Source organism: Hemibagrus wyckioides, linkage group LG08 (assembly GCF_019097595.1).
Source record: "Hemibagrus wyckioides isolate EC202008001 linkage group LG08, SWU_Hwy_1.0, whole genome shotgun sequence".
NCBI classification, from domain to species: Eukaryota; Metazoa; Chordata; class Actinopteri; order Siluriformes; family Bagridae; genus Hemibagrus; species Hemibagrus wyckioides.
Window position 1 is genome coordinate 16,148,528 of NC_080717.1, and position 25,685 is coordinate 16,174,212.

Here is a 25,685-nt window from a genome sequence, read left to right on the forward strand (position 1 = left end):
AAAGGGGATGTGTAATCCATTAGAAAAGATAAGAGTTCTCTGTTCACTACATGCTCGTGCTGTGTCAGGCAACTTTGCTTACTCCATTAGAGGATACCTGATATGGGACCTGCTGCTGGATGCAGACCCTCTGATCAGAAAAATGATAGGAAAGCGCAGAACAGTGCACAGTTCAACTGATCTGTATGACCCTTTTACTAAAATAAAGCATTACATTAAGAGGGATTATCTTTCTCTTCTCTCACTCTCTCTCTCTCTCTCTCTCTGCCGTTTTCCTCCTCTCTTCTATTAGTCATCTCTAAGTGATTCAAACATGATTTGTCTTTAGGCTTTAGAACCGTATATGAAGGAGAGAAGCTATTGAATTAAGATGCCTCTTTTTACACTCTTGTATGTTGGAGCTTCCTAGTGTGATTTCTCCTGTGTTTTACTGAAATAAAACTAAGCAGGGATAGACAAAATACATCAAATATTTGTAATTTAAAGATGAACAGATCAAAATAGAGTGCACATTGCAAAATTTAGGCAATCAAAGTGTTTTGAAATTGCAGAAATTTTAAAAGGAGACCAGTAGTGACGATTTCAGTAGTGACACTTCAGTTGATAAGGGTAATATTAGCATTTTGATGGATGATCTGTATCGCTTTGTACCCTTCAGAAACCACACTGGGTTATGCTCTCAGTCATTAAGTCAAACGCTGACACTGTCTGTAACAAACTGTGTCCAAAAAAACAAATCCAAATCGATAGACAAAAACAAAGAGCAAAATCTGACCATATTCTGTGTAAATGTTTGCCTAAGCCACACTGAATTTTATTCAATGTTGGATTTACAAACACTTCAGAAATGCTGATCTTTTTTATACTCGCTTGCACATTCTGATCAGCCATGATGTGCAAAGCATGTTCATGCCACAGCCCATTTGCATTTAGTGATTCTCATGAAATCTTCATAAAAGGTCAAGCACTCAGACACCTGGAAACACAAAATGACCACTCAGCGGTGAAAAGAAAAGGCTGAAGTGGAAGTCATTTTGATTCACTTCTATGCCAGCACCTGAAAAGGTCTGCGACAAGGTGAACTGGGTGTGAATTTAGTGAGGTGATGAGAAAATAGTGTGACATGAAAACTGAGAAGTATGAAAGATCTACACTATACCCAGGTGATCATGGACACTCTTAGGAATCCCACACTCGCACAGAGCACTGCAAGCCGAGCTGCACAGCCCGTGTGTTCATGTGTTTATTTTGTTTACATCAGCACATGTGTTTTGTCCTCATTTCCCACACCTGCTTTGAGTTTACCTCTTGATTTTATTTTGTTCATTTAAACCCTGTTGCCAAAAAGTTTACATAGTATTCTGCTGTTACCAAGCCGTTTGTTTTGTCTTGGTTTTATTTCCTGGTTTATGATTCTAGCCTCCCTTGCTATTTTTGTACGTGCCATATTTTTTATTTTCTCCTTGTAGATCGCCTGACCCTTGCCTTTTTTCCTAACTTTACCTTTGCCTCATGTTTTCATAATTGTTTGCTTTTTCTAATACACCGCTTACCTGCACTTGCATCCTGTCCGCCTTCATATGTGACACACATAACATAGGAAAAGTGCTATTTTAAAATAGTCTTGGCCGAGATGCTGAAAGTGTCACACTGCGTTAAAAGAAAATGCAGTGACAAACAGAACTGATGTAAAATCCAGCTTTCATCCTGACATGCAGTAAATCTTCCTTCATCTGAAGCAAATGTTTACGGCTTATGGCTCTGCACAGACAGACCGGCCTGTCTTTCTTTGTCAAAACTGAAAGACTAGTTTTATTTATCTTAATTCCTGGGCATGTGTTGGATCTTAGCCCCTGACCTAGTGAACTTGGATGTGTTTTTGAAGACTACAAGACACTTCTATAATTTGCTGTGGATAAGGGCGTCTAGCAGAATGCTGTAAACATAAGGAAAATAAGCAATTTAAACTTGACTGTATAATCCATATATAAAAGTACACAAATGCATGCAAATGATATGATTTGAAGTCTATGTTGGTCTTTTTATGTTTAAATTTACACACAGTCGGAGACCTGAGTAAGCTACAAATGTCCTTTTGAATTTCTGGTGTTTCATGAATAACAAATTTCTTGTGTACATTCTTCTATGAGTGGAGAAAAACACTCAGAAGTACAAACATTACCCTTGCAAAACCTAAGTAGATCTGATGTATGACTTTTCAGTGGGATGGAATAGACACTGCCTCATCGGTTGTTAAATTATTCCTGTTAACTTGCTGCCATATTTGAATCTTTGGGTTGGTGAGAGCTTAATATAGCTACAAGCTTCATCTTGTCTGCTAGCTAGTGTCCAGATTAGCTAGCAAAAAGTCTGAATTATAAATGACATTACTGATGATGTGACATCTTCTGAACTCTAATTATACATCATGTTACAGGAGTTATTTTCTTTCATTTTTTTTTTTTTCATTTTCTTTACAACATAGTAGTTAGAAGCAAATCTGCTACATTTCTTTTTCTTATCTTAAGAGTTAGTCAGGGATTTGGAAGCTGCATCGCTGATCATAAACTGTTCACAGACAGAAAATGCTATGTCTGATAAGGCTTTTGGCTTGGATCATCTCTGGTGCTAGTGCCTGTTCTAAAATCTCCCAAAAATATCCTCTCCACCCAAGGTCAATCAGACAGTCAATCATATTCTATACAGCTTTTCCTACACAGGGTACCTGGAGTCTATCCCAAGGGACTCAGGGCACAAGGCAGGGGACATCCTGGGCAGGGTGCCAACTCATAGCAGGACACAATCACACACACTCACAAACTACAGCCAGTTTAGAGATGCCAAAACTTCTACGATGAATGAATGTCCTTGCACTTGGGAAGGAAACTGGAGCACCTGGAGGAAACCCCTGAAGCACAAACAGAACATGCAAACTCCAAACACACACACACACACAAAATGCATACTTAATTATCTTATGAAATAGTGTCTGAACTTCAAATCCATCCAGAAATACTGACAAGAAGGAGACATTTCTGAAATCCCAGAATTTAATATGCCTGTGTTGTGCATTTCTTTTTAGATGGACTGGTTTTCAATGAATACTTATGTAGTGTGTGTGTGTGTGTGTGTAGTAAATCCAATTGTTGTCCTTTTCAATAAGAGTGTCAACTTATGAGGTAATTAACGTACTTGCTTATGAGTGGATGTGCTTTACAGTTTGTGAGTACACTTAGTTTTGTGTTTTTGTGTGTTCTTTAAGAGAGTCGTGTGTTTAGTCCTCACTCTCCATGTCCTGTAGAACGTTTGTTTCTTCTGTAAGCTGACTGTTTAAAGGAAATGTAAGCCTCTGTGGATCAACAGAGACCGTTCTACCAGATTCTTTAAAACCTTCCATCATCTTTGAAACCATCATCCTGCAGTACGGCATGTTTCACGTGTACAATACTGAGCAATACACTTCCACTACATTACTCTAATCATCATGCCATTACACTTTGTGAGCTATTATGAGCCCGAAGCTAGGCTCTGGGGTAATTTTAAAACCATCATGGCTAATACAGTATCTGACAATTCTTTTGTTTTTGAGATATGAATATTTCTATCATTTTTCTTATAATCTACTTTCGCAATGTCCTCAGGCGCCAATAGAAAATGATGCAGTTTTGTATCTGCTAAGGTGAGCAGAAATGATTTAGGTTGTAGGGTCTAGCCTCAGGCTCCAGGTGCATTTATACTGTTGCACTCCAGATGGAACATGTTTCTAATTTTAAAAGTTTTTAGAAGGTGGTGAACCTTTCTAAAACGTGGACCAGCCTTTATCTAGCAACCACGGCAACGGGATTTGCAGCACCTTGCACAAGCATTGGAGCACAAGCTTGTAAACACATATAAACACATGTAACATAGACCTTTACCCGGCTAGATAAAGAGCCTACCAACCTTGTTTTTGTTAGTCTTATAGCCGCATTAAACCGTTTAACCTTTTACAGCTTAGTGATTTGTGTCTATCAGTGTATGTTATAGATTCGTCCAGCTTGGATTGATTTAGTAACAGCCTTGGCCCCTGACAGCAGCGCTCGCTGGTTGAGATGGATGGCGCACTTAATGAATACGGCTGAAAACAGTCTGCTTAGCAGCATGCTGATGTCACGGCACTCCAGGAGTGTGGCCTAATTAGAGGCTCCACTCTTTTGGATCACCTTCAGCCTCTCTGACCTGTTCATTAATGAGCCAGACTTTTTCTGGATGCCTTTCCTAAGTTTAATTATTTCACTCAGATATTTCAATAAAGTTCCCTTTATTGAAATAACTGTTTTTTTGTTTCATTTGTTAGTATTGAGCATTGATTGATTAATAATGATAAAGCAGTAGCTAAACTTACCATATTGCTGATTTTTGTACAATTATTACTGACTGTAGGAAATGTATTTCTATTTATTAATGTGAAAGGGCCATATGAACCTTGATCAGATATTTTTGGGTGGTGGCCCATTTTCAGCAAAGTCGTAGTGTTTGGTACAATTCCTGGGATGTCACTGTCAAGGTTAAGAATAGTCATCCATCCAAAAATATCCAATTAACAGCTGCTCTGGGCCTAGAAACTGCCACTGATGATGGGTTAGAGAATGATACTGAGCACATACTGGACATGGATAAAAATGACCTGTATTCTCAAACTGTACATCTACAAAGGGGACTAACTGAGTAGGTGAGTCTCATTTCCACACAGAGAGGCACACTCATAAATCTTTTCGGAGGATGAGTTTCAGAAACACCCACGATACATTCTCAGAGGTAGACGTTGAAGTTAACTTGACTTACATTTATGCCAATATACATATACACTTACACTGCCTGAAAAGGCCAAAATCCAGAGCATAGATGTAAATCGGATGAAGTGAAACAGACACGAAGATTCCATGGCATCTTCTTCTTTCTTGTTTTCTATTTAATTTTTCTTTAGTTATTGCCATTAAAATGAAACAACTGGGTTTCACAGTATTTTCATAAAATGTTTGTGTAATTAACTAGACAGTGTCATCTTTACATAAAGGTGCAATATTTCAATTTATATGATTTGAGTCTGATCAGTCAAGTTTATATAGTTAATTTGCTCATGAGAAATCGATACTCACTTGGGAGAAAGATTTTTCAGAACTTTTCCATTCAACTATTCATCTATCCATTTTCTGTACTGCTTGTCCAGCAGCCGGTCATGGGGAACCTGGAGCAAATCCCAGGGGACAAAGCAGGGGACATCATGAATAGTGATCCAACCCATCATGGGGCAGAATCGCACACACACTCACACACCCATTTACACACTACAGATAGTTTAGAGATGCCAGTTAGCATACAAGGCATGGAGAAAGAAACCAGAGTGCCTGGAAGAAACCCCCCAAACATGCAAACTCTGTAAACACAGGACAGCGGCAGAAATAGTTGACACTCCCATACTATTTTCGTGAATAGAGAATTGTTTGTTTAAATGATTCTATGAATGATTTATGATTGAAGGCTCAACAAGTGTACATTGTGTACTGTGTCAGCGGTGGTCCATTTCTAATAGAGTGAGTACAAGGAATATGCTGTACACCAACAAAATGCTACATATTTCGTAATAAGTGAATCATACATTTGCACTGATATGCCCTCCTCATCTAACCCATCTATCTCATTCCGTCTCTTCATGTTCCTAAATCTCAGCTTCTCCTCACTGCAACTCCCCTCTCCCCTGCTTGCTGGTGTGGATTTGGAAAGGAGCCCTTCTTTGCTTCTGCACTGATAAGACTCCACTGAGAGCTCTCATATGCATCTGATTATTTCTGAGCTCCGGCTTACAATTTGTGCTGTTTTCTTCTCTCAGCATCTTTGAGGCTCAGCATCTCAAACAGCCTCCAGTGTGGATGAATGCTTTCCTTTTAAGTCTTTAAAACTGTTGAAAAGCAGCCTTTGTTGTTCAGGAAGGTCACTTCTGAAAACTGGGGTTTTCATTTGATATGGAAGGATGGGAAGCTTTAGAGTCTTTTTTTTGCTGTCTGTCATCTGTAGAGACTGAGGGACTTTAATCAGATTTAATGTTTAGATGTTTTCTGATGTGTAGTATATTAATATTAACTTTGAATAACAATGGGAGTGTAAACATTTCAAACAGGATTACAAGATTAATTAGGCATATAAAATATCTAAATAAATAAATTAATATATATGGGTTCTCTCTCTCTCTCTCTCTCTCTCTCTCTCTCAGAGGCCTTTGATATGGTGTTGTGCTTGGGCCGTAACTCTACTCTCACCCTCCTGAGGGAGGAGTTCCCCAGCCTGGGAAGTGCAGCCAATGGTGCTGCCACTCAGCTCTTCCTGGAAATGTCCCTCTACATCCTTGGATCTGATGCCAACGTGGATGACATGGTGATCTCCTTCTTCTCACGGCTTTTCCCTCTTGCCTATCGCCGCCTCTTGGGCAATGGGGCAGCAGCAGGAATCTCAGATGAGTGCATGCAGAGGACGTGGCGTGAGGTGTCAGCATTCGGCTCTTACCCTAAGCTAATGATGACACGCCTCTCGCGTTCACTGCTGGCCACGCGTCTCTTCCTTCAGGCGCTGAACCTGGGCATTGAGGTGGTGAACACCACGCAGCACCTGAAGGCGGGACGGGAGTGCGGCCGGGCACTGCTCCGCCTCTGGTACTGTCCGCTGTGTCAAGGGCTGATAGAGGCACGACCATGCAAAGCAATGTGTCTTGCAACTATGGGCACCTGTCTTGGGGGGGCAGCTGAGGTGCAGCCGCACTGGAGAGCCTACGTGGAGGGATTGGGCACTTTGGCAGCTGCCATGAGAGGAGTACAGGACATTGAGGCAGTGGTGCTCAGGCTGCATGTCACCATCCGGATGGCACTCAGACACATTGTGGGGACCAAGAACAGAGTGAATGAACAGGTCAGGTATATATATAGACACCATTTTTTCTTTAAATTGAATGGCAGGTATACTAGCTGATCCATGTTCCTTATACAGCTATGCTAATTTCCTCTACTGCTTTTGTACATATATGAAATGCGCTATGATTTGGTCAAGCAGTTGAACTAGCAAACGCCTAGTTAAGGGAACTATAGCATCATAGACTATCATACAACTGTCTTTAAACTACAATTATAAGTGAGTAAATTTCCCTTTCTTTTCTCAGTACAAGGAAATGTTGTCACTGTTAGTGTCACGTACACTATAGATGCAGTATGCAGAGGTAAGCTTTGAAAAGAATTGTATTATTCCATTAACTGATATAGCCCATGAAGAACTGAGTGACATCTGATTTACAAAAATTTGGGATTCAAAGAGATGACTAACTGCCTTGAAATCGTCCCTTTTTGTTCTGTTAACCCATTCTCCACATTCTGTGTGACTCCTAAATGCCTTAACAGCCATACTGTATCCAGCACTTTCCATAAAGCAGTGCCTGACAAGCCCTCAAGTGCATTTCGTCTCGCTGCTCAGTGGTGACCCTTTCAGCGGAGCGTAAGGAGTTAAACAGCAATAACACACTCCAGTTGCTCTTGTGTGCATGAGGGCAAATGCTCATGAAATATGAAAAAGTGCTGGCTCAGAGCTTGCTCTGTATCTGGTTTCTGCATGATGGTATATTTAACACCTATAAGTCTATCGCACACACACACACACACCTATACTTGTCTATTACTTGTATAAAATCTCTAATACAGTCATGTGAAAATGAAATTCTCTTTGGTTTTATATTTTCCCATGTGTGAAAAACTAAGTACACCCTTACTGCTTCTATAGAAATTAAGGTAGCACAGTAGAGTTGCTTTTCAAAGATCATTGCTGATGTCTTTCCTCCTTGTCACTGTGTTAACACACACCTGAATGTTCTAGACCAGCAAACTGCTTTTATAGAGGTGGTCACAGTTGCTGACGCTCAATTAATCAAGGGCATTTCATTTGCATCACCTGCCTGCTACTTAATTCTTATGGAAGCAATAAAGGTCTACTTAGTTTTTCACACATGGCTTCTCCATTTTGAGTTCATTTTTGTTTAATAAATAATGACCTGGTGTAATATCACATGGGTTGTTTTACCTAATTAAGACCTGCTAAAGACCAGAGGATTTTGTCCTGATATATAAAACCATAGAATAGAGGATGTAATTGTTTTCACATGACTGTATATACAATTCTCAGCTGTGTGCCTGAAATGATGCTGTTTTGATTCTACTGTGCTTGAAACTTGATAGCATCTGGTGCGTTTGTGTTGGTGTGTTGCATGGTTGGGTGATCTTGAGTATATGTATATGTTGCCACATGTCCATTGTATGAAATTTGATGATTTGTTTGTCCCCTGCCTATGTAAAATCTGAATGTACTTGGGCATATTTTACATTGGGAAATGTCTACTTTGTCCAGGCTTCAGTTCTTAGAGCACTAGATGGAGGCATTGCATCCAGTATGTTTCACTTTATTTCAGCTCCATGTTGAAGTGTGAAATGTCAGCAGCAATCCACTTGCTGCAACAGCATTTTGGTTTTCATCTATAAGATGGTGTGAAACTGAGATGTCAGACTCCGGACTTGAAAGGGCACACGCTGCACATTTGAGGGCTTTCCCTGCTTTAAAACACCTGATTCAACACATTAGGTAATTATCAGGCTCCCCATGAGTTGAAGTGGGTGTGATGTTTAGCAACTAAGCAACAAAGTTTAGTTTATTTTTGGACATAATCGATCCGATCTGGTTAGTAGGAGTGTAACACAATTTCACTATCTGTATCTGTTTTGTTTTCCTGATGTTCATACATATGTGGATTTAAACACAGTATAGGCGGGGTCTATATACCCTTCCACAATGGGAAATACTGGAAGAGCCAGCATTGTCAGCATAGTCTGTGGACCTGTCAAGAAGCTTTTATTGTCATTTCACCCATATATAGCTGCTGCAGTACACAGTGAAATGAAACAGCATTCCTCCAGGACCCTGGTGCTCATAAAGTACAGAGCTACATGCAATAACAGAACTAAGAACTAAGTAAACGAACACAGTTATACAGAAAGTGCAAACAGTGCAAGATGGACAATACAATACCATACACCATTGTACACAGACGTAGCGCCGACCAGTACGCAGTTCTGTAGTTGAGTAAAATGCAAGTAAAGATTAGTTCTGGGTTCAGATACTATGGATGTGCTCTTATATTTGCCCATGTGGGGATGTTCTTGCTTAATGGTTAAGATGTTGGACTATTGCTTGGAAGGTTGTGAGTTCAAATCCCAGATGGCATGAAAGTAAAAACCGCCTGCTTGAGTAACATTTTTGTTGAGATCCCAGTCTAGATGCATGCATTTAATCTTTGCTGGGAAACTTTCTAAGAAAAAACAGAAACCTGATGGTGTACCTCCTACTTGTATTTGTATTTATATCTGTTAGGAAAACATTTGTATTCGGTTAAATCCCTAGTGCACACACATACACACATCTCTCTCTCACACACACACACACTCAGACATACATCACAGACTCATTCATGCCTAGGGCATTTTAGCATAGACAGTGTTTTCTAGAGTTAAAACTTTACAACACCAAACACCAAGACTTAGCATGTGTGCATTTGTACAGTTTAATAAATGACCGAATTTGAGCATGCCATGAAGAACATACTGCCTCCCCTCTCCTCCCCTCCTGGGTGCCACGATGTAATTCGGACAGTGTTAGTCACCCACATATTAATCTACTTAATCTACTTACACAACACCAAAATGACTCCTAGTCTTATACACCTTATAGTCAGCATTTATTTTGCATCTGTTCTGCTTGGACACACCTGACTCAACTCCAAAAGGGCTAGGCAATACAGTAATTACAATACAGGTGCGTAAGATTAGGGGAAGCACTGACTGTCCGTGGTGGAAGAAATTAATAATTACTGGTCAACATGCACGGTATGTTCATTATGTTCATTATATTTTCTCTCTCTATATATATAAAGAGAGAGAGAGAGCGAGAAGAAGTAAATAATGATAATGAATGGGCCCATGTATATAAATATATATATCAGTGGCATAGCTAAGGGGTTGGATTTCTTGGTTAAATCCCCCGGCAATATTTTCCAGTTCCATACACTTATTAGCGGCTGGTTCAAATAATACACACAATGCAGCTCATATATTGTGCTACAACCATCTTTATTAAAGGTCAACACTCATTGTTACGATTACAGGCCCAAACATCAAATGATACACTGTTCATTTGTTTAATCACATATTTAGGTACCAGCTGCTACAATGAGAAAGATTATGCAGTTCTCGTGTTTCTGTTTGTTCACCAGATGAACATTAGGATATCTGCAGGACAGCTGATGAAGCACTGCAGGTTTTACTGTAGAAGGAGAAAAAGAGATGCGGATCTGGGTTTATGAGATTAAAAAGTAATTTCCCCTATTACTTACAGAGTCTTCTTTTCATCATTTTCAGTCAAACTGTCTTAAAGGTTTTTAATGGCAACTTTATTGCTATAGCAAGATTGGTTGGTGGCTTAAATAGTAAATAAATTTCTGCCATTACTGCTTCTACTGTCTGGCATCCACCCAAAATACATGAGTGTGCCAGGCTTATCAGTGTAATTTACAGCTCACAGCACGATTTTGCTTAAATATATTTTCTCATCTTGCTGAAATCAGTTCTTGCCTACGCCACTAATAGCCATATCCAAAAAGCGTAGTGTGCTCATTAAAATCCCACAATGCACAGTAATAAGTTAGTGTTTAAATAATGTACACAGAAGACAATATAATACCCAAATACACTTTGTCACCTGTAGGGAATAGGGAGTAGGGCATCGATGTGGACACAGCGCAGTCAGTCGCACTGGCATCACAACACAGAGTGCAGTTTCATATTGCAGCGTCCTTGCCCTTGACTGCAATCTAGTGCAGATTTGTAACACAGTCCTATTGTTAAAAGAATCTGTGCATGTGTATATATGTGTCTGTGGTTTAGAGCTGAGAGTTTTGAGTATAAAGAAGTAAACTGTCCTTTATTGATTATAGCATGTAACCAGAGGAGTGAACCTGGTTCTATATTTAGGAGATGTAAGATGTAAGTGGGTGTGCTCAAGAAGGACACTGAGTCTGAAGCTGTTGGTCTTAATCAGTCCTTAAGAATGGAGCACTTGCTTGTGGACAAAAGTACTAACAGTCGTTCAGAATGATTATGTACTTTTAGTTGATCTCATTCAAGCTTAAACCCTGCTGTATCACATCTGAACCAAGACGACAAACCCAGTCATCAGCTCTTCATTCTTTCTATTCTTTCTTTCTTTTTTTCCCCCTCTATTACATCTGTGTGTAAGAAAAAGGGACAAAGAGATGATGCATGATTTATGAAGCACTATTTTTACCAGTTACTGAGCAGAAGTAGAAAACTAATGATGATGATCTGATGAGAGAGACACATAAATTGAAGGCACGAGAGAGCTGTAAGGGGAAAAACATTTTTCAGGTTTTGGGGAGTGATTTCAAGAACATGACTGGATGTTAGGGAGTTTGATGTGTGTTTGTCTCAGGGGAAAGAAAGAAAGAAAGAAAGAAAGAAAGAAAGAAAGAAAGAAAGAAAGAAAGAAAGAAAGAAAGAAAGAAAGAAAGAAAGAAAGAAAGAAAGAAAGAAAGAAAGAAAGAAAGAAAGAAAGAAAGAAAGAAAGGATACACACAAACACACAGCCAGAACGTTCACAGGAAATGGAAGGAGGTGGATGTGGTCGGCTGCAGGAAGGAGATTTGCTGTTGCTCTGATTGTCCATAGGGAAAAAATATAATAATATAAATATATATCTGTCCAGCTCACTCTTTGGGTATTCACTATTATTCACTCCTCAGTGGACCAATTTTGCTGAATTCTCCTGCATCCAAAGATGTCAGAAAGTTGTAGCGTGGGCATAACGGAACAGTTAGCCAGCTGCATTATTTATTACCATAAAGCAGACTGTTCTTTCCAGTTCATTTATAGCTTATTTTCAAGGCAAACTTTTATGCTGCATTCAATAATTTATGCATGACCGAGACAAGGAATATTTTTTCATTTGTTTTTTAACCTTATCTATATTCACTACTTCTGTAGTGTCGGTATGATTGCATAACATGTTTTCCTGTACCAGGATAAAAAAGGTCAGGAAACTGAAATTCAAGATTAATGTAAGTTGAACTCACTCAATAAATGTTTGCAGCTTAGACATATGCACCCATTGTCCACTTTGATTGGAACTGAACTCATATGCAATGCTTCAATCAGCCAATCATGTGGCAGCAGCAAAATGTCTCGAAGATGCAGGTCAAGAGCTTCAGAACGTGGAAACACATGCTCTCTGTGACTTGATCATGGTATGGTTGTTGGTGCCAGAAGGGCTGTTTTGAGTATTTCAGACACTTTCACACACAACAGTCTCTAGAGTTTACACAGGATAATGCAAAAGACATTGAATGTGCATCGGTTTAGTGGGTGGAAATGCCTTTGATAAGAGAGAACAGAGGAAAATAGATTGTTTTGAGCTGCTAGGAAGGATGTAGTAATGTAAATAATCACTCTTTACAATGGTGATGGGCAGAAAAGCATCTCAGCATGTGCAAAACATCAGACCTTTAGGTGGATGAACTACATTGTTGTAGCTCATCCACCTCAGTTTTCAGTGTTTTCTGCAGTTCAAGCTTAGCCCAGGTTGTTGGTTGATCTCCTTCCTGTCAGCACAAACCAGTCTGGTCATTATTCTCTGATCTGTTTCATCACAGGAGATCAGCAGTTTCTGAAATACTCAAACCAGACCATCTGCCACCAACAACCATGCCATGGTTAGTCACAGAGATCAAGGATTTTTCCCAGTCTGATGTTTGATGTGTTACATTAGCTGAAGCTCATGACCTGTATCTGCATGATTTTATGCACTGTGCTGCTGCGACATGATTGGTTGATTAGATAACATAACAAAATGACCGAAACCTGACATAAGAAAATATCAAAGCTGTTCTTATGTCATTTTTTTTTGGAAAATGTGGCATAAGAACAAACTACAAGGGAAAACATCTTAATTTACAAATACCATTGATGAATTCATGAATGGTTTTGATTCATATATTCATCTTTAGTAAGCACTTTATCTCAGGGATGGTGAATCTGGAGCCTATCCTAAGAATGCAAGCCAGGAATACACCCTTGATGTGATTGGCCAGTCCATTGTAGGTTTCCATGCACACACACACACACACACACACACACAAACACACACATACTCATACACTTCTTCACACCGAGAAGCAATTACTACTCAGCAGCATGTTTTTGAGACGAACCTGGAGAACCCACAGGAAGTCCACATGGACCTGGGGAAGCATTCCTCACTTTCATTATAAAGTTATGAAGTTAGAAAAACTCATTTACTTGAAACACGATAGCCATCATGATGATGTTGATAATGATATTATTTTCTCAGGTGCAGGGAGCCACATCTAAATTGTCACATTAATCAGACATACCTTTGACAAGCTTTGGAGTATTCCTGTAACTGATTTAATGTTTGTCACACATGACTGGGAGTTAAGCAAATATCCTGCATGTGCTATATACACACTGTACTGTGCAGGACAGGTGTGTGTTAAACAGCGTGTGAGTGAGCACAAGATAGCTTTCATGAAGTTAATGCCTGGCCTCACACTGCTATTTTCCCCTGCTCTCAGGGTGTGTAAAGTACAGATTAAATGAGATAGTTGGTAGATATTTCAGAACCCTCGCTGACACCGCTCTTATCTCTTCACCACTCTTATCCAGTAGCATGGCCACTGCTTCTCCTTGTTACTAATACTCTGCTAATGAGAGAAACAATCTCACCCACACTTTCCCCTGTGCCACAGGTCCCCTGAGTCTCACACATGCTGCCTCCAACCTCAGAGGAAAATCACAAGCCCCACATTAATCAAGGCCAGGGGCGGAAAAGGCCTCTCTGCACACACAAAATTACACTGGGAGAGGCTGGCCACTAATGATTTCCCCAGAGCAAGCAAGAGGAAGAGCATTAGAAGAAGAGAGTGTGTCGTGGCTGTGAATTAGTGTGTGTGTGTGTGTGTGTGCGCGTGCAGTGTGAGTGTTGCAGAGATATTTTGGACTTACACTAATATACAGCATGTTGCATCATTGATTGAATATAAATCTGAATTTTAAATTGTTATGAATAGCGTGATCACCTTCTCACTTCCTGTCTCTTCATGTGCTTCAGCAAAATTCTACTCTCCTGTGGGTTTGTCCTGTAGAAAGAGTTTCTACTGATCTGCACTGATGATAGTATCACAGAGCTCCAAATGTGTGTGTATGTATGTATGTATGTGTGTGTGTATGTGTGTGTTTTGGGATATAAGCACCCCTGTGTAGGCCCAGTAAAAACTCAAGTATAGGGATGTGTAATGTAATAGCTTATACCACAATGCTGAGGAAGGTATTAATTATTTTTCTGTTACTGCAGCCCTGATCGTTTCCTCACAGCAAAAATAAATGACAGGCTTATATTAATGCCATCATTATAATACATCATGATTAGTGACACCTAACACAATCTTGTATGGTGTGTACTCTAGCAATGAAAGGAGTGGCATTAATGCCTCCCCCTGTCAATTAGAGAAACACTAATCATGGGTATCTGTGAGCTGGTGTATGCGGAACAGAGAAGATTGTCCTTTCCTTTGAGTGTGCAGAGATGCAGTGGTTGATTTAAATGTCAAAGAGGAAGCATGTGTTTGCCCAGTCTTCCCTATTTGGTAGATATCTTGTGATAGGTGAGAGGTTGGACGGGACATCAACAAAGAGCTGAAAATGTGGGGTAGCGGTGTGTGTGTGTGTTTAAATGTTCATAGATGATATATGTTTGCCATTTCTGGAAGGAATCTCCAGTGTCAGCATTTTATAACAGTAAACAGGTAAAACTGTAAACTTTCTTCCACATAGGAATGTCTTCAGGACAGTGGGCATGACAAGACATGTCTTAATTTTGAGAGGGGGAGCACTACATCAAGAGAGACAAAGAGAAAGACAGAGAGAGAGAGAGAGAGAGAGAGAGAGAGACAGACAGACAGACAGACAGAAAGCAAGACAGAGAGAGAGGCAGGGGGAGAGACAGAGGGAGAGACACAGAGAGAGACAGACAGACAGACAGAGAGAGAGATGGAGAGAGAGAGACATAGAGAGACATAGGCATGGCATGTGAGGTTTCACAGTTTCATTCCCAAAAACAACAGATGTTTCGTCCACACTAGTAGCTGTAAAACCCATTTCAGTAGATACAGGATAAATTTGATCTGAATAGCCTCAGTGCAGAAAAACACACATCTGTACAACAAGTGTAACATTTTAAAATATTTTTTATTGTTATGCATTTTGGATCATTGTAGGAAAATCATCAAAATTTCAGCTTTTTTTCCGCTGTCAAAATTCAAGAGTTCAAATTCAACACAACAGTATGTAAGGATAAAGAGGAATAAAACCTCAAGATGTTGTTCTCTTTATTTAATATTTTCTTATTATAGCACATACTCCAGTGTTTTATTCCTTGCTGGAGTTAATATGATTCCCGTTATCTACTCTACCGCATGCCCCATACTGTAAATATTATGATATATGATGTGACAAAAACAACGTGTTTAATATAATACAATCAATAACAATGGAATGAGGTTATAAAAGAGGAGACAACACAAAAACTACCTATTTACAGAAAATCAATTTAATGCAAACACAAACAACACAATGTGAAAGACTTCTCTTGTGTTTCATAGTGTAATCACTGGGCATCTCAGAAAATTACAGAAAATTATTTTTAATGGAAACTAATAATTGTTTCTCTTTTTGATTATATAACATGAATTTAAAACTAAATATGTTACAACAATTTTGCTAATACATGAGCACACACTTAACATACAATTCAATTCAGTTCAGTTTTATTTGTGTAGCGCTTTTAACAGTGGACATTGTCTCAAAGCAGCTTTACAGGGGACAAGAAACATAGTACAAAAAATTCAAGATAAATGTTAGACAAAAGGTTCAAGATTAATATTCGACTTAAATTTAAATGTATTTGTATTAATAAATGTATTGTTTGTATTGATTTCTAATCCCTAATGAACCTACAGCTGAAATACACCAATGCATTATACAATACGATACAATTACAGCAATGCGTATTGTATTAAATACAGCAAACTTCCTTTAGACAGCCATTATACCTGGGTTGCAGTAAGCATTTTTCCCCCTTGAAATGTGGGAGATATGTTGCAATAGGTGTAGGTAGAGATTAGGTTGGATTGTGCTGTTCAATCTCTCTGATATGTAGATGTGTTTGTCATCTTCATTCTTACACCTTCTACATTCTGATTTTCTGAGCTGTGTGTGTGTGTGTGTGTGTGTGTGTGTGTATGTCTTCTCTCCCCTCACCTTTTTGATGAAGATGTCTTTGCGATGCTTGGTCCCATTGGTATTCTGCAGCTGGTGTATTGCACATATTCACTTACAGCCAGCCGGGCACAATTAGCTCCTAACATTACACCGCAGAATTCAGTCCAGAATTAAGAATTAAGTTCCCAAACCCCCTGGGAAATTAATCCACCAGCAATTCATTAAAGCACAAGCTAAACAGTAACATGCATTTGCATTTTTATTGCACCTGAATACAATAGGCACTTTCTATTATCATCCCTGCACAGAGAAGGGCCTCTGTGTTTAATATGATGATGTTGTCCCATATAACAACAATACCGTTTATCAGAGAGAACAAGAGGCTGCGCAGGATAATGATTAGTGAAAGAACAAGGTGCAAGTAGCTGACTAGCTTGACAGTGGTGTAGCTTTGTTATGTAAATCCTATTGTCACACGTCGCCCGAGTAAACAAACTGGAGACGAAGGCTGTGCGGCGAGCCAAGTGATTAGCTGAATAAGGGAAAAAAAAGTTTCGGGCCGTTCTGGCTCATTAATGTCTTCCCTCTTGCCCTGCGCTCCAAAACTGTTTTCATCATGCACTTGGAAGGCCCTTAAGATGCCAGCGGGAATTCCCCCAAGGGAAACTACAAGTTGACAAGGGCTATTTAAAAAGGTTTTAATTTTGTTTTTCGTTGTTGTTGTTCCACAGCCTCATCTCTGAATGAAATGCTCAGACCCTGCACACTACTATACAACACAATGCAATAAATAGCACAGTGTGTCACCGGAGGTTTAGTCATTTGGACATTAATTTTGCAGCAGTAAACAGTTAGGCATGTAGACCTAAATACTCTCTTTGTTTTTCAGGTGAGCAGCATGTGTTCACACACACCCAAGCGCAAGGCTCGTGCAGTGACGTCACCGGTGGAGCCGGCGCTAGTCATTCAGCCTGTCAACTTCGATCCAGATGAGACTCTTTCTGGACAGCGCAGGTAATGGTTAAATGAATAGGTGTGTTTCAGTAGAAAAGTCTGTAATACAGTAGTGCAGAGGTGTTGCACTGTATCTGAGCCACAACACCATTTTTATTTTGCCATTTTTCATTCAAACTCCATTAAAAGCCCATATTTACTAATTTTGGGATTTCAGTAAGAAGTTGCTTTTTAAAATTTACTGGATGACAGAAGTGAAGAGGACCTTTTACTTAAGAATCAGAAAATTAAGTCGTTAAGGTCAGAGGAATGGCTAGGACACTGTTACAATGGTTTCACTGAATATTGGCTGATACTTTAGTGGTCTACCATGTAAACTAATAACTGAAATCACAATTGATATTCCCATATTGATATGAAAATGTTTTTGATTTATTCAATATTATTCAGATAGTGTTATAATAACTCTGACACTTCTGCCATTTTTCTCTCCTGGCCACCATTGGGATTCAAACAGACAGTTTCTAGACAAAAGGGGGACTGCACTCATATTTGTATCAAGGGATCATTTAATTTTCTGAACGAAAAACAGTACATAAACAGTACATAAACTATGGTTTTAAGACAAAAGACAAATGCTAAACAATGAATGCTGTGCAAGACTGGACTCCATTAAACCCAAAACATGGAACATGTGTAAGCAGTCGTGTGACGTGACCCATTGGGGTGCAGTGATGGAAATTGTAATCATGCATCGGCTTCAGTGCAACCGTGACACCCAGATGAATTCAACCCTACTGAATGAGAAATAAAGTGACTGAAATACCTCGGTCTGGAAGCCATTTCTGAGGTTCTGGGAATCCAGTGAACCAAAGTGAGAGCTATTATCTCCAAATGGACAAAACTTGGAACAGTGCTGAAGCTTCTGAGAAGTGTCCAGCCTAGCAAGAATGTAGTATTCATGATTCCACATTTAGAAAGGCAAAATGGTATCCATGGAAAATATGCAAGATAAGCACTGCTGAACAAGAGGAACATAAAAGCTTGTCTTATGTTTGCCAAAAAGCCATTTGATGACCCCCAGACCTATGGAGATAATGTTCTGTGGACATGGAACTTTTTGAAAAACATGGGTCTCATTACATTTGACATGAAGCTGGTACAGCATTCCATGACACAAACATCATGACGACAATAACATGGTGTGGGAAAGCTGTGCTGCTTCAGGGCCTGAGACATAATTGAGGGCAACATGAATTCTGCTCACTACTAGAAAATCCTGAAAGAGTAAGTCCAATCAGCAGTATGTGATGTGACGGAGATCTGAAGCACAACAGCTAGTCCAGATCGAAATGGATCAAACGAAACCAAATGAAGGTTTGGAGTGGCCTTAAACGGGCAGTTCATGCCCAAAAGCCTCCAATGTGGCTGAATAAGAAGAGTAAGCCAAAATTCCTCTACAGTGAATATAGTTATTATATTTTTTCTTCAATAAATGAAACAATAATTTATAAACAATTTATTTATTACTCATTACTCATTCATAAATCATGTATTTTGTGTTTGCTCATGTTTTTTCTTGTCATATATTACATTCTATAAGAGGATTTGAAACCATTGTGGAAAATGGGCAAAAATAGAGGGGCAAATTCTTTTTCATGGCACTGTATTAGACATATTTTCACATCTTGTTACAAAGCGATCAGGTTCAAACTTGCCTGTGTTCATTAAAACACATTACTGCACAGAATCTTCATTTCTCAATAGACATGTATTTTAGATTTCTGTATTTTTGTATCAATAGAATGGATCACAATTTAGCTTTCTAAATTAAAATAAAAAAAATCAATAGACCACTTATCAGGTGGCAGAGCTCCAGAGTCCAATGATAGATCCCGAGCTCAGGTTACTGTCTGTGTATGTGTGGGTTTCCTCCAGATTCTCTGGTTTCCTTCTATGTCTGAAAAAAACATGCAAGTAGTTGGATTGGGTAAGATAAATTGCCCTTAAGTGTGCCCACGCTGGTGTGTTTGGGTTGCCCTTCAATGGACGGTTATCCAAGCCAGAGTGTATTTCCACCTCACACCCACTGTTCCTGGGATAGACCCTGGATCCTCTGAGACCCTGACCAGTTAAAGTGAGTGAGTGAGTGAGAGAAAGACTATTTATCTGATAAAAACATCATCAGACCAGTCTGGAAACTGCAGAGAGATGCTCAAGTGAGAGCCAAAGCCAAATTTTTTTATTTAATTATTTTTAAAAGCATCTTTGCTATATAATATTCCTTTACATGTCCCTTTAGGCAGTACAAAACTCCTTTCTAGGCCACTTGCCAAAATTATATTTGCAATATTCTAAATGAATTAGAAGATGGTATTAAATTTAATGTACATGAAATTAGAGTATTGATTTAAACATCCTTCTCAATTAAAATAAGATTTTCTATACCCAAGGTTTTGTATTCGGTGAATACTGAAATGAAATGCATTGTCTAAAAGCTGTTCAGTCTGGACAGAGCATTTGAAGTAACAGCTTTATCTGGCGAGACCATACGCAGTCGTACCCAAGCACTAGACTACCTGAGATAGCTATAGTTCATTACACTGTTAGATTCTTCATTGCTCCACTTTTGGAAAAAAAGGAAAAAAATGACAGTAAGTCAATAGTGTATCTAATGGCTGAATAATGATTGAAGCTACTCATGGTGCATCTGTGCCTTTTGTAGAACTCATACAGTTCACTGATGTCTCTTAGATCCGCATCCTTGAGAGCAGTCTGGCATACTGTAATAGATAGCTCTTCAGCACAGCACACACACACACACACACACACACACACACACACACACATAATGTTCAGTGCTGTCCTTTGATTCTGCCCTTAACCTTCACCTACCCATCCAGAGGGCTTGCATACAGCTCAGACTGGACTCTTCTCCTAATGATGGCTTGAGCAATGCTGACCTAAGAAGTGTGTGCATGTGTGTGTGTGTCACTGTGTAACTCTGTATGGAAAGTATGTGACCAAAATCATTGAAATTCCAACACTACAAGGACAGTTTGTTAGTCATTGTGTAAAAATCTTATGCAACATTCTATTGAATAAATAAAAAGAAGTTAAGGTGTGTGTGTGTGTGTGTGTGTTACAGTTATGAATGTAGGTGTTTGGTCTGTGCAGGTGTCTGCAGGTCTGAATGTGCAGTGATTGTGTGTGTGTGTGTGTGTGTGTGTGTGTGTGGTGATGCTGACAGAGAGGGGCTCATTAACACTGGCTTTGTCTCCTGCCGTGACAGTGACATTGAGCCGCCTTCTGCCTTCTCCATCTTGCATGCTTCCTCCCTCCCTCTCACTGATGAACAGATGAGTAAGCCTGGGCCATGAGCAGCGGGCAGTTCAGTCTGATCCTCAATGTCAATTTACCATCAAAACACTACAAATCAACTTATTCTTCCTGGAAACACATGGAAAATTAGTAGATCAGATTTCACAGGCTATTTTCCCCTGTATTTCTTTGGATTTTATATGCTTCCCTTTTATTCTCTTCTTTTTGCTACTGTTTTAATTCTCACAACTAATATTAAACCATCATTTTATATTTCTACTCTTTATTTATTTGTATTTTCAGAGAGTTTATCCAGAGTCTGAGGGGCTTCAGTTTCTTCTATGCTAATCTCAGTGAGACTCTGTGCAGCCGAGAGCCAGCGGCACTCAACGGCTCCCTCTGCTGGAACGGGCAAGAGATGACAGACAAGTGAGTGAACGAGAGCAGTGTTATTATACAAACCGGCTATTTTTATTTTAGTTTAGTTCACTTTTTTTTAAGGCATCATGTATACATCATTTTATCATATAGCTCAATGAATTATAGATCAGAGTGTTGTGCAATTATCCTGCTGCATTTCCTCCTAGGATATCTGCCAATCTACCGAAGGAACATATGCTGTGGGATGGTTTATATGGAAGGCAATTGAGTTTAGTTGTGTTGTGTGCCTGAGGCAGAGAGTGGATGTAGGTGAGCTGAAGGTTGTGTTTGTTGAGAAGTGATGAGCTCTGCACACTCCATCCCTCGCTTGACAGGCGTTAGGGTGTAAATCTTGACTCAGGCTGCGTGAAGGGTTATTAATGTCGTTCGAAGCTGTTGCTTCTCTCCGCTTGCTTAATTGCTCCTTCGATCCTATTCACTGCCTCTGCTTGGCTCTGCACTCACCCAGCAGAACCCAATTTGGAGTTTGTTGTATATCACTTTGCCTCTTGTCTCTGCACCTGCACCTTCTGTAACTTTGTCTCTCTTTTGATCTGAGCTAAGATAATCCTTATCAATGCAGAGTACATTAGTGCCAGTAAAATGAGCTTCATATACACCTTTTTTTTTTGGCCTCACAGCATGTGCATTTCTGAGTGCAATGCCATTAATGACATTTTGTCATTATAACTATAATTATGTCTGAATAACCGTATCAGCTTTGGTGTAGAATCTGTTTATTTCTGTCTGTCTGTCTGCATCCTCATTTGGCTCATTCGGGTGGAATTCTGCTGTAGTGGCTGGTGGAAGTGGTTTCTATCAGTCAGACTTCATCAGTATATGGTGGTGAATCAGTATATTGTGTACAGGAGTTCGGGCACTGATAAGGACAATGGGACACTGATGACTTAATTTCTTCATGAGTTTGTGTCATGGTACTTCAGGCAGGATTGTAGACTAGTTAGTGGATATTTTTGAATCATTAAACACTTAAAAGTTATTAGACTCTGACAAACCATATATAAAACATCAAAAGTTAAAAATCTCTAACCTAGGTAAGCATTTCAGAGCCACAAAAGAGTCCGTCCGACTTTTTTGAACTGAGAGGCTTCAAGAAATATGACGCCATTTACAGTAAGGGATCATAGTGACCACTGATGCTCCTTGGTTATTGTGGTGCATTGTGGGATTTTTTAGGACACAGTGCACTAGAATGATTTTGTGATTGAGAGGGACAGCCCTTAAAATGACCGAGTCTCTGACCAGCTCCCTGACTTTTGAACTACAGACCTGATTGACGCACACCCTGTGTCACTGTTGTGTTATTTGTGTGTTTTGACATTATGTGGTTATGCGGCTAGCTCGAGTGCTTCAGATGTGAGATGTGATGATAAGTAGAACAGAAAGCAGCTGCAGAGCGCAATCACTGTAGGATGATGAGCATCCAGAAAATGTCAGTGGTCACTCTTTTACCTTCCAGAGATAATTAGAACCAGAAACTGGGAGAGATAAATAGTCTTCTGCTGTAGGAGAGAATGTGCAGATGCCAGGAATTGACAACTGTGATGAGATTATAATTTGCTAGGAATAGAGTCAACTTCAGGATTATTTCCAAGTACTTTCCAGTGAAGCAGGCAGAGGTTACAGGTTTATTGGATAATAAAGGTTTACTAAAAGGGGGTCTTGCGACTCTTTCTGGGAAACGCTGTGCTACAGGCTTTTACATAGAACCTTTAAGAGTTCTTTTAGAGTGACCCTTAAGGGTTCTACATCTCCTAAAAGTATATTCATCTGTCCTCCAACAACAATAAATAAGACAAATTTTTCAGTGGTATTTACACTAAAAAATGTAGTAAATATATTTGCACCACTAGGGAATATATAAGATAAATATAGAATTAACAGCCTTGATTTTTTTAAGGGATTAGATTCCAGGATGTTTTATTTGTCAAATATAGCTGCGATTATGAAGGAAACGAAAGCTTTTAATGCAAAGGAGACAGTAAATTGTTGTAACTGCAGAAATCATGTGATTTATATAAATTTCAGCCTCCAGATTTAAATCCTGTTGAAAGTCCTGTTGTTGACTAAATTGTCAACACAGTCAACTTCTTTAATCTTGATGTCAGGAGCTACCGGGACAGGCATTCTTTTTGTTTCTGTATTCCCCACATGTGTTGTGCCACGCCCTTCTTATTATTCTGCTTTCAATTCAATTCAATTTAATTCAGTTCAGTTCAGTTCAATTTATTTGTATGGCGCTTTTAACAATGGACATTATTTCAGCTTAGAAACAGAAAAAATGATAAAGTTAAGTTAATATTTATCTCTTATGAGCAAGCAAGGACGGTGGCAAGGAAAAACTCCCTGAGATAATATAACATTGTCTTTGCCAGTCATTGTTTCTTGTTTGTGTGATACGGTCAGATGCTGTTGTGTTTCCAGGTTCCTCTGTAATCGTTAGGTTTTGTTATTCACCTTGTATTTGTCCAGTGTTGTGTGTAAGTCTTGTTTTAGTTTTGTTAATAAAGCACTGCTTTTAATTGATCCTGTATGTGGGTCTGCTAAACAGTGCGCAGGTTCGCTCCCCGAACGTCTTCGAACGTTACACTTGAATTATTTTAGATAATTTTAGATCATTTAAGATCCTTCTACAAGTGTCTGAAGGCTCAGTACAGATCTCTCTAAAGGTGGATTACTATATGTATATATATATATATATATAATAACTATATATGTTTTATAAGGAGAAAAAATGCACTATTTAAGAGCTCATATGTCAAAGGTAAAAATATATTTTTCTAATTGCCTTCTTTTCATTTTGTTTTTCATGGAATTAACTGTATATATTATACAGTTATATATTTATGTAAGAATTAGAGGTCTATAAAAGTACAAAAAAGAGCTTCCTTTGGGTTCTATGTAGAGCACTGAAGTTCTGAACTTGGCCAATAGAATTTTTTTCCCCCCAAAATATGGTTCTATGTTAAACCCTTGGAGAGCAATGAAGCATTTATATTAAACTGAATATTCAGCTGAAATTACTTTTGGGGATTTTATCTATAAGTAGATAACACTGCAGGATTTTTTGAAATGAAAAGAAAAGATTTATGATTGCCATTTTAGAAAAGATTAAATAGTTTATTACATTTGTGAAATCATGTGAAAAACTCAAGTGAAACAAACACTTAAATAAGAGGTAGGAGTTTGAGTTTCTTCAATGCTGTATACTTTGTTGTATGTTATTTTTGTTGAAATTAATTTATACTGTGGTTCAGTTTGGTGCATTTTAAATATATAAAACTATAATAATCTAAATAAATAAATAAATAAATAAATAATAATAATAATAATAATAATAATCTTCTTCTTCTTCTTCTTATTATTATTATTATTATTATTATTGTTAGTGTTATTATAATTATAAAGAATCCCTCAATTAGTCTAGTAGGACAGAAATTACTTGTGTGTAAAATTAATGTGTGTGTTGTAAGAAAAAAAGCAATATCTTGGTATGTATATCTGTATCTGTGGAATGATGATAAACACTTTAGTGTGTTTGTGTATGCGAGACTCAGTCAGTTGAATTGGAGGTACTGGGTTGTGTTGCATTGTGTGAACTGGGGATCCTGATGCTGTGAGGTGAGAATGCTACACAACGCATCACTGTGCTCCCCCAAGCGTACCACCGAACTATAAATTCCATCAAAATGTTGATCATCACAGACGGAGCACTAAAGAATACATGAGAATACATGATGCTACTCCCCACCTCACCATCATGCTGCCCTCAAAAGATTCATCATTTCAAAGACAAACTGGGACAGAATAATAAAGCATCACAACTCCAGCTGAGTGGTGTAGCCAGGGAGTGAAAGAGACAGCTAAAAACAGACAGCATCCGTATTGTTTACGTCTCTCCTCACCTTAATAATAGGGCCAATTCTGTCAAGTAACGATGCCGTCAGTGTCTTAAACCTGCTGATCCAGCATATTTTCTATGGGATTGCAGTCCGGTGATTTTGCAGTGTCCCGGTGTTGCATCATGTTCATCAGAAAAACATTTCACACACAGATTGGACCCTATAAAACACATACTCCTCGTCCCGGATCCTGACAGTGTCTGTGTTGCATTCTTCTACACCGTGTTCATCCAGGTGCACACACCTTATTGGTGTTTGTTGTTATTGTCCCCCAGGGAGGTTGTCAACTAATTGGCTGTAATTACTACACAAGCCTTTCCACATTTCTTATCCAATCACAATGCTGATAATTCAAATAAACACAGACAGGAAGCAGTGATGAAGGTGACTGTTCAAGGATTACTATTTCTGAAGCAGGTTTGACTCAGTTTCCTAAACCTCTGGGATCATGTAGGAACAGTGGAGGTCAGGGATTCTCTCTGGAGACGCTGCTTTATCCATCAGCTCTTTTTCCGTCAGTTCCTCCTTCAGTTGCTCTTCCTCATGGTTATCTTCTAGTTATGCTGGGATCATAGTGAGGGAAAAGATTCAAGTAAAGATTTAGAAAATGCTTCTCCAGAGTATTTATAATTATACC

At 39.0% G+C, this 25,685-nt stretch overlaps 1 protein-coding gene across 2 annotated transcripts in view; it reads left to right on the plus strand.

Moving 5' to 3' along the window:
• The window catches only part of gpc3 (glypican 3), a 105,556-nt gene that overhangs the window by 37,740 nt on the left and 42,131 nt on the right, over positions 1-25,685 (plus strand). For both annotated transcript variants that reach the window (XM_058396213.1, XM_058396214.1), the window contains exons 3-5: positions 6,251-6,939; positions 17,320-17,444; positions 21,009-21,134. In XM_058396213.1, coding sequence (XP_058252196.1) covers positions 6,251-6,939; positions 17,320-17,444; positions 21,009-21,134 — 940 coding nt within the window. The remainder of the gene's footprint in view (positions 1-6,250; positions 6,940-17,319; positions 17,445-21,008; positions 21,135-25,685) is intronic.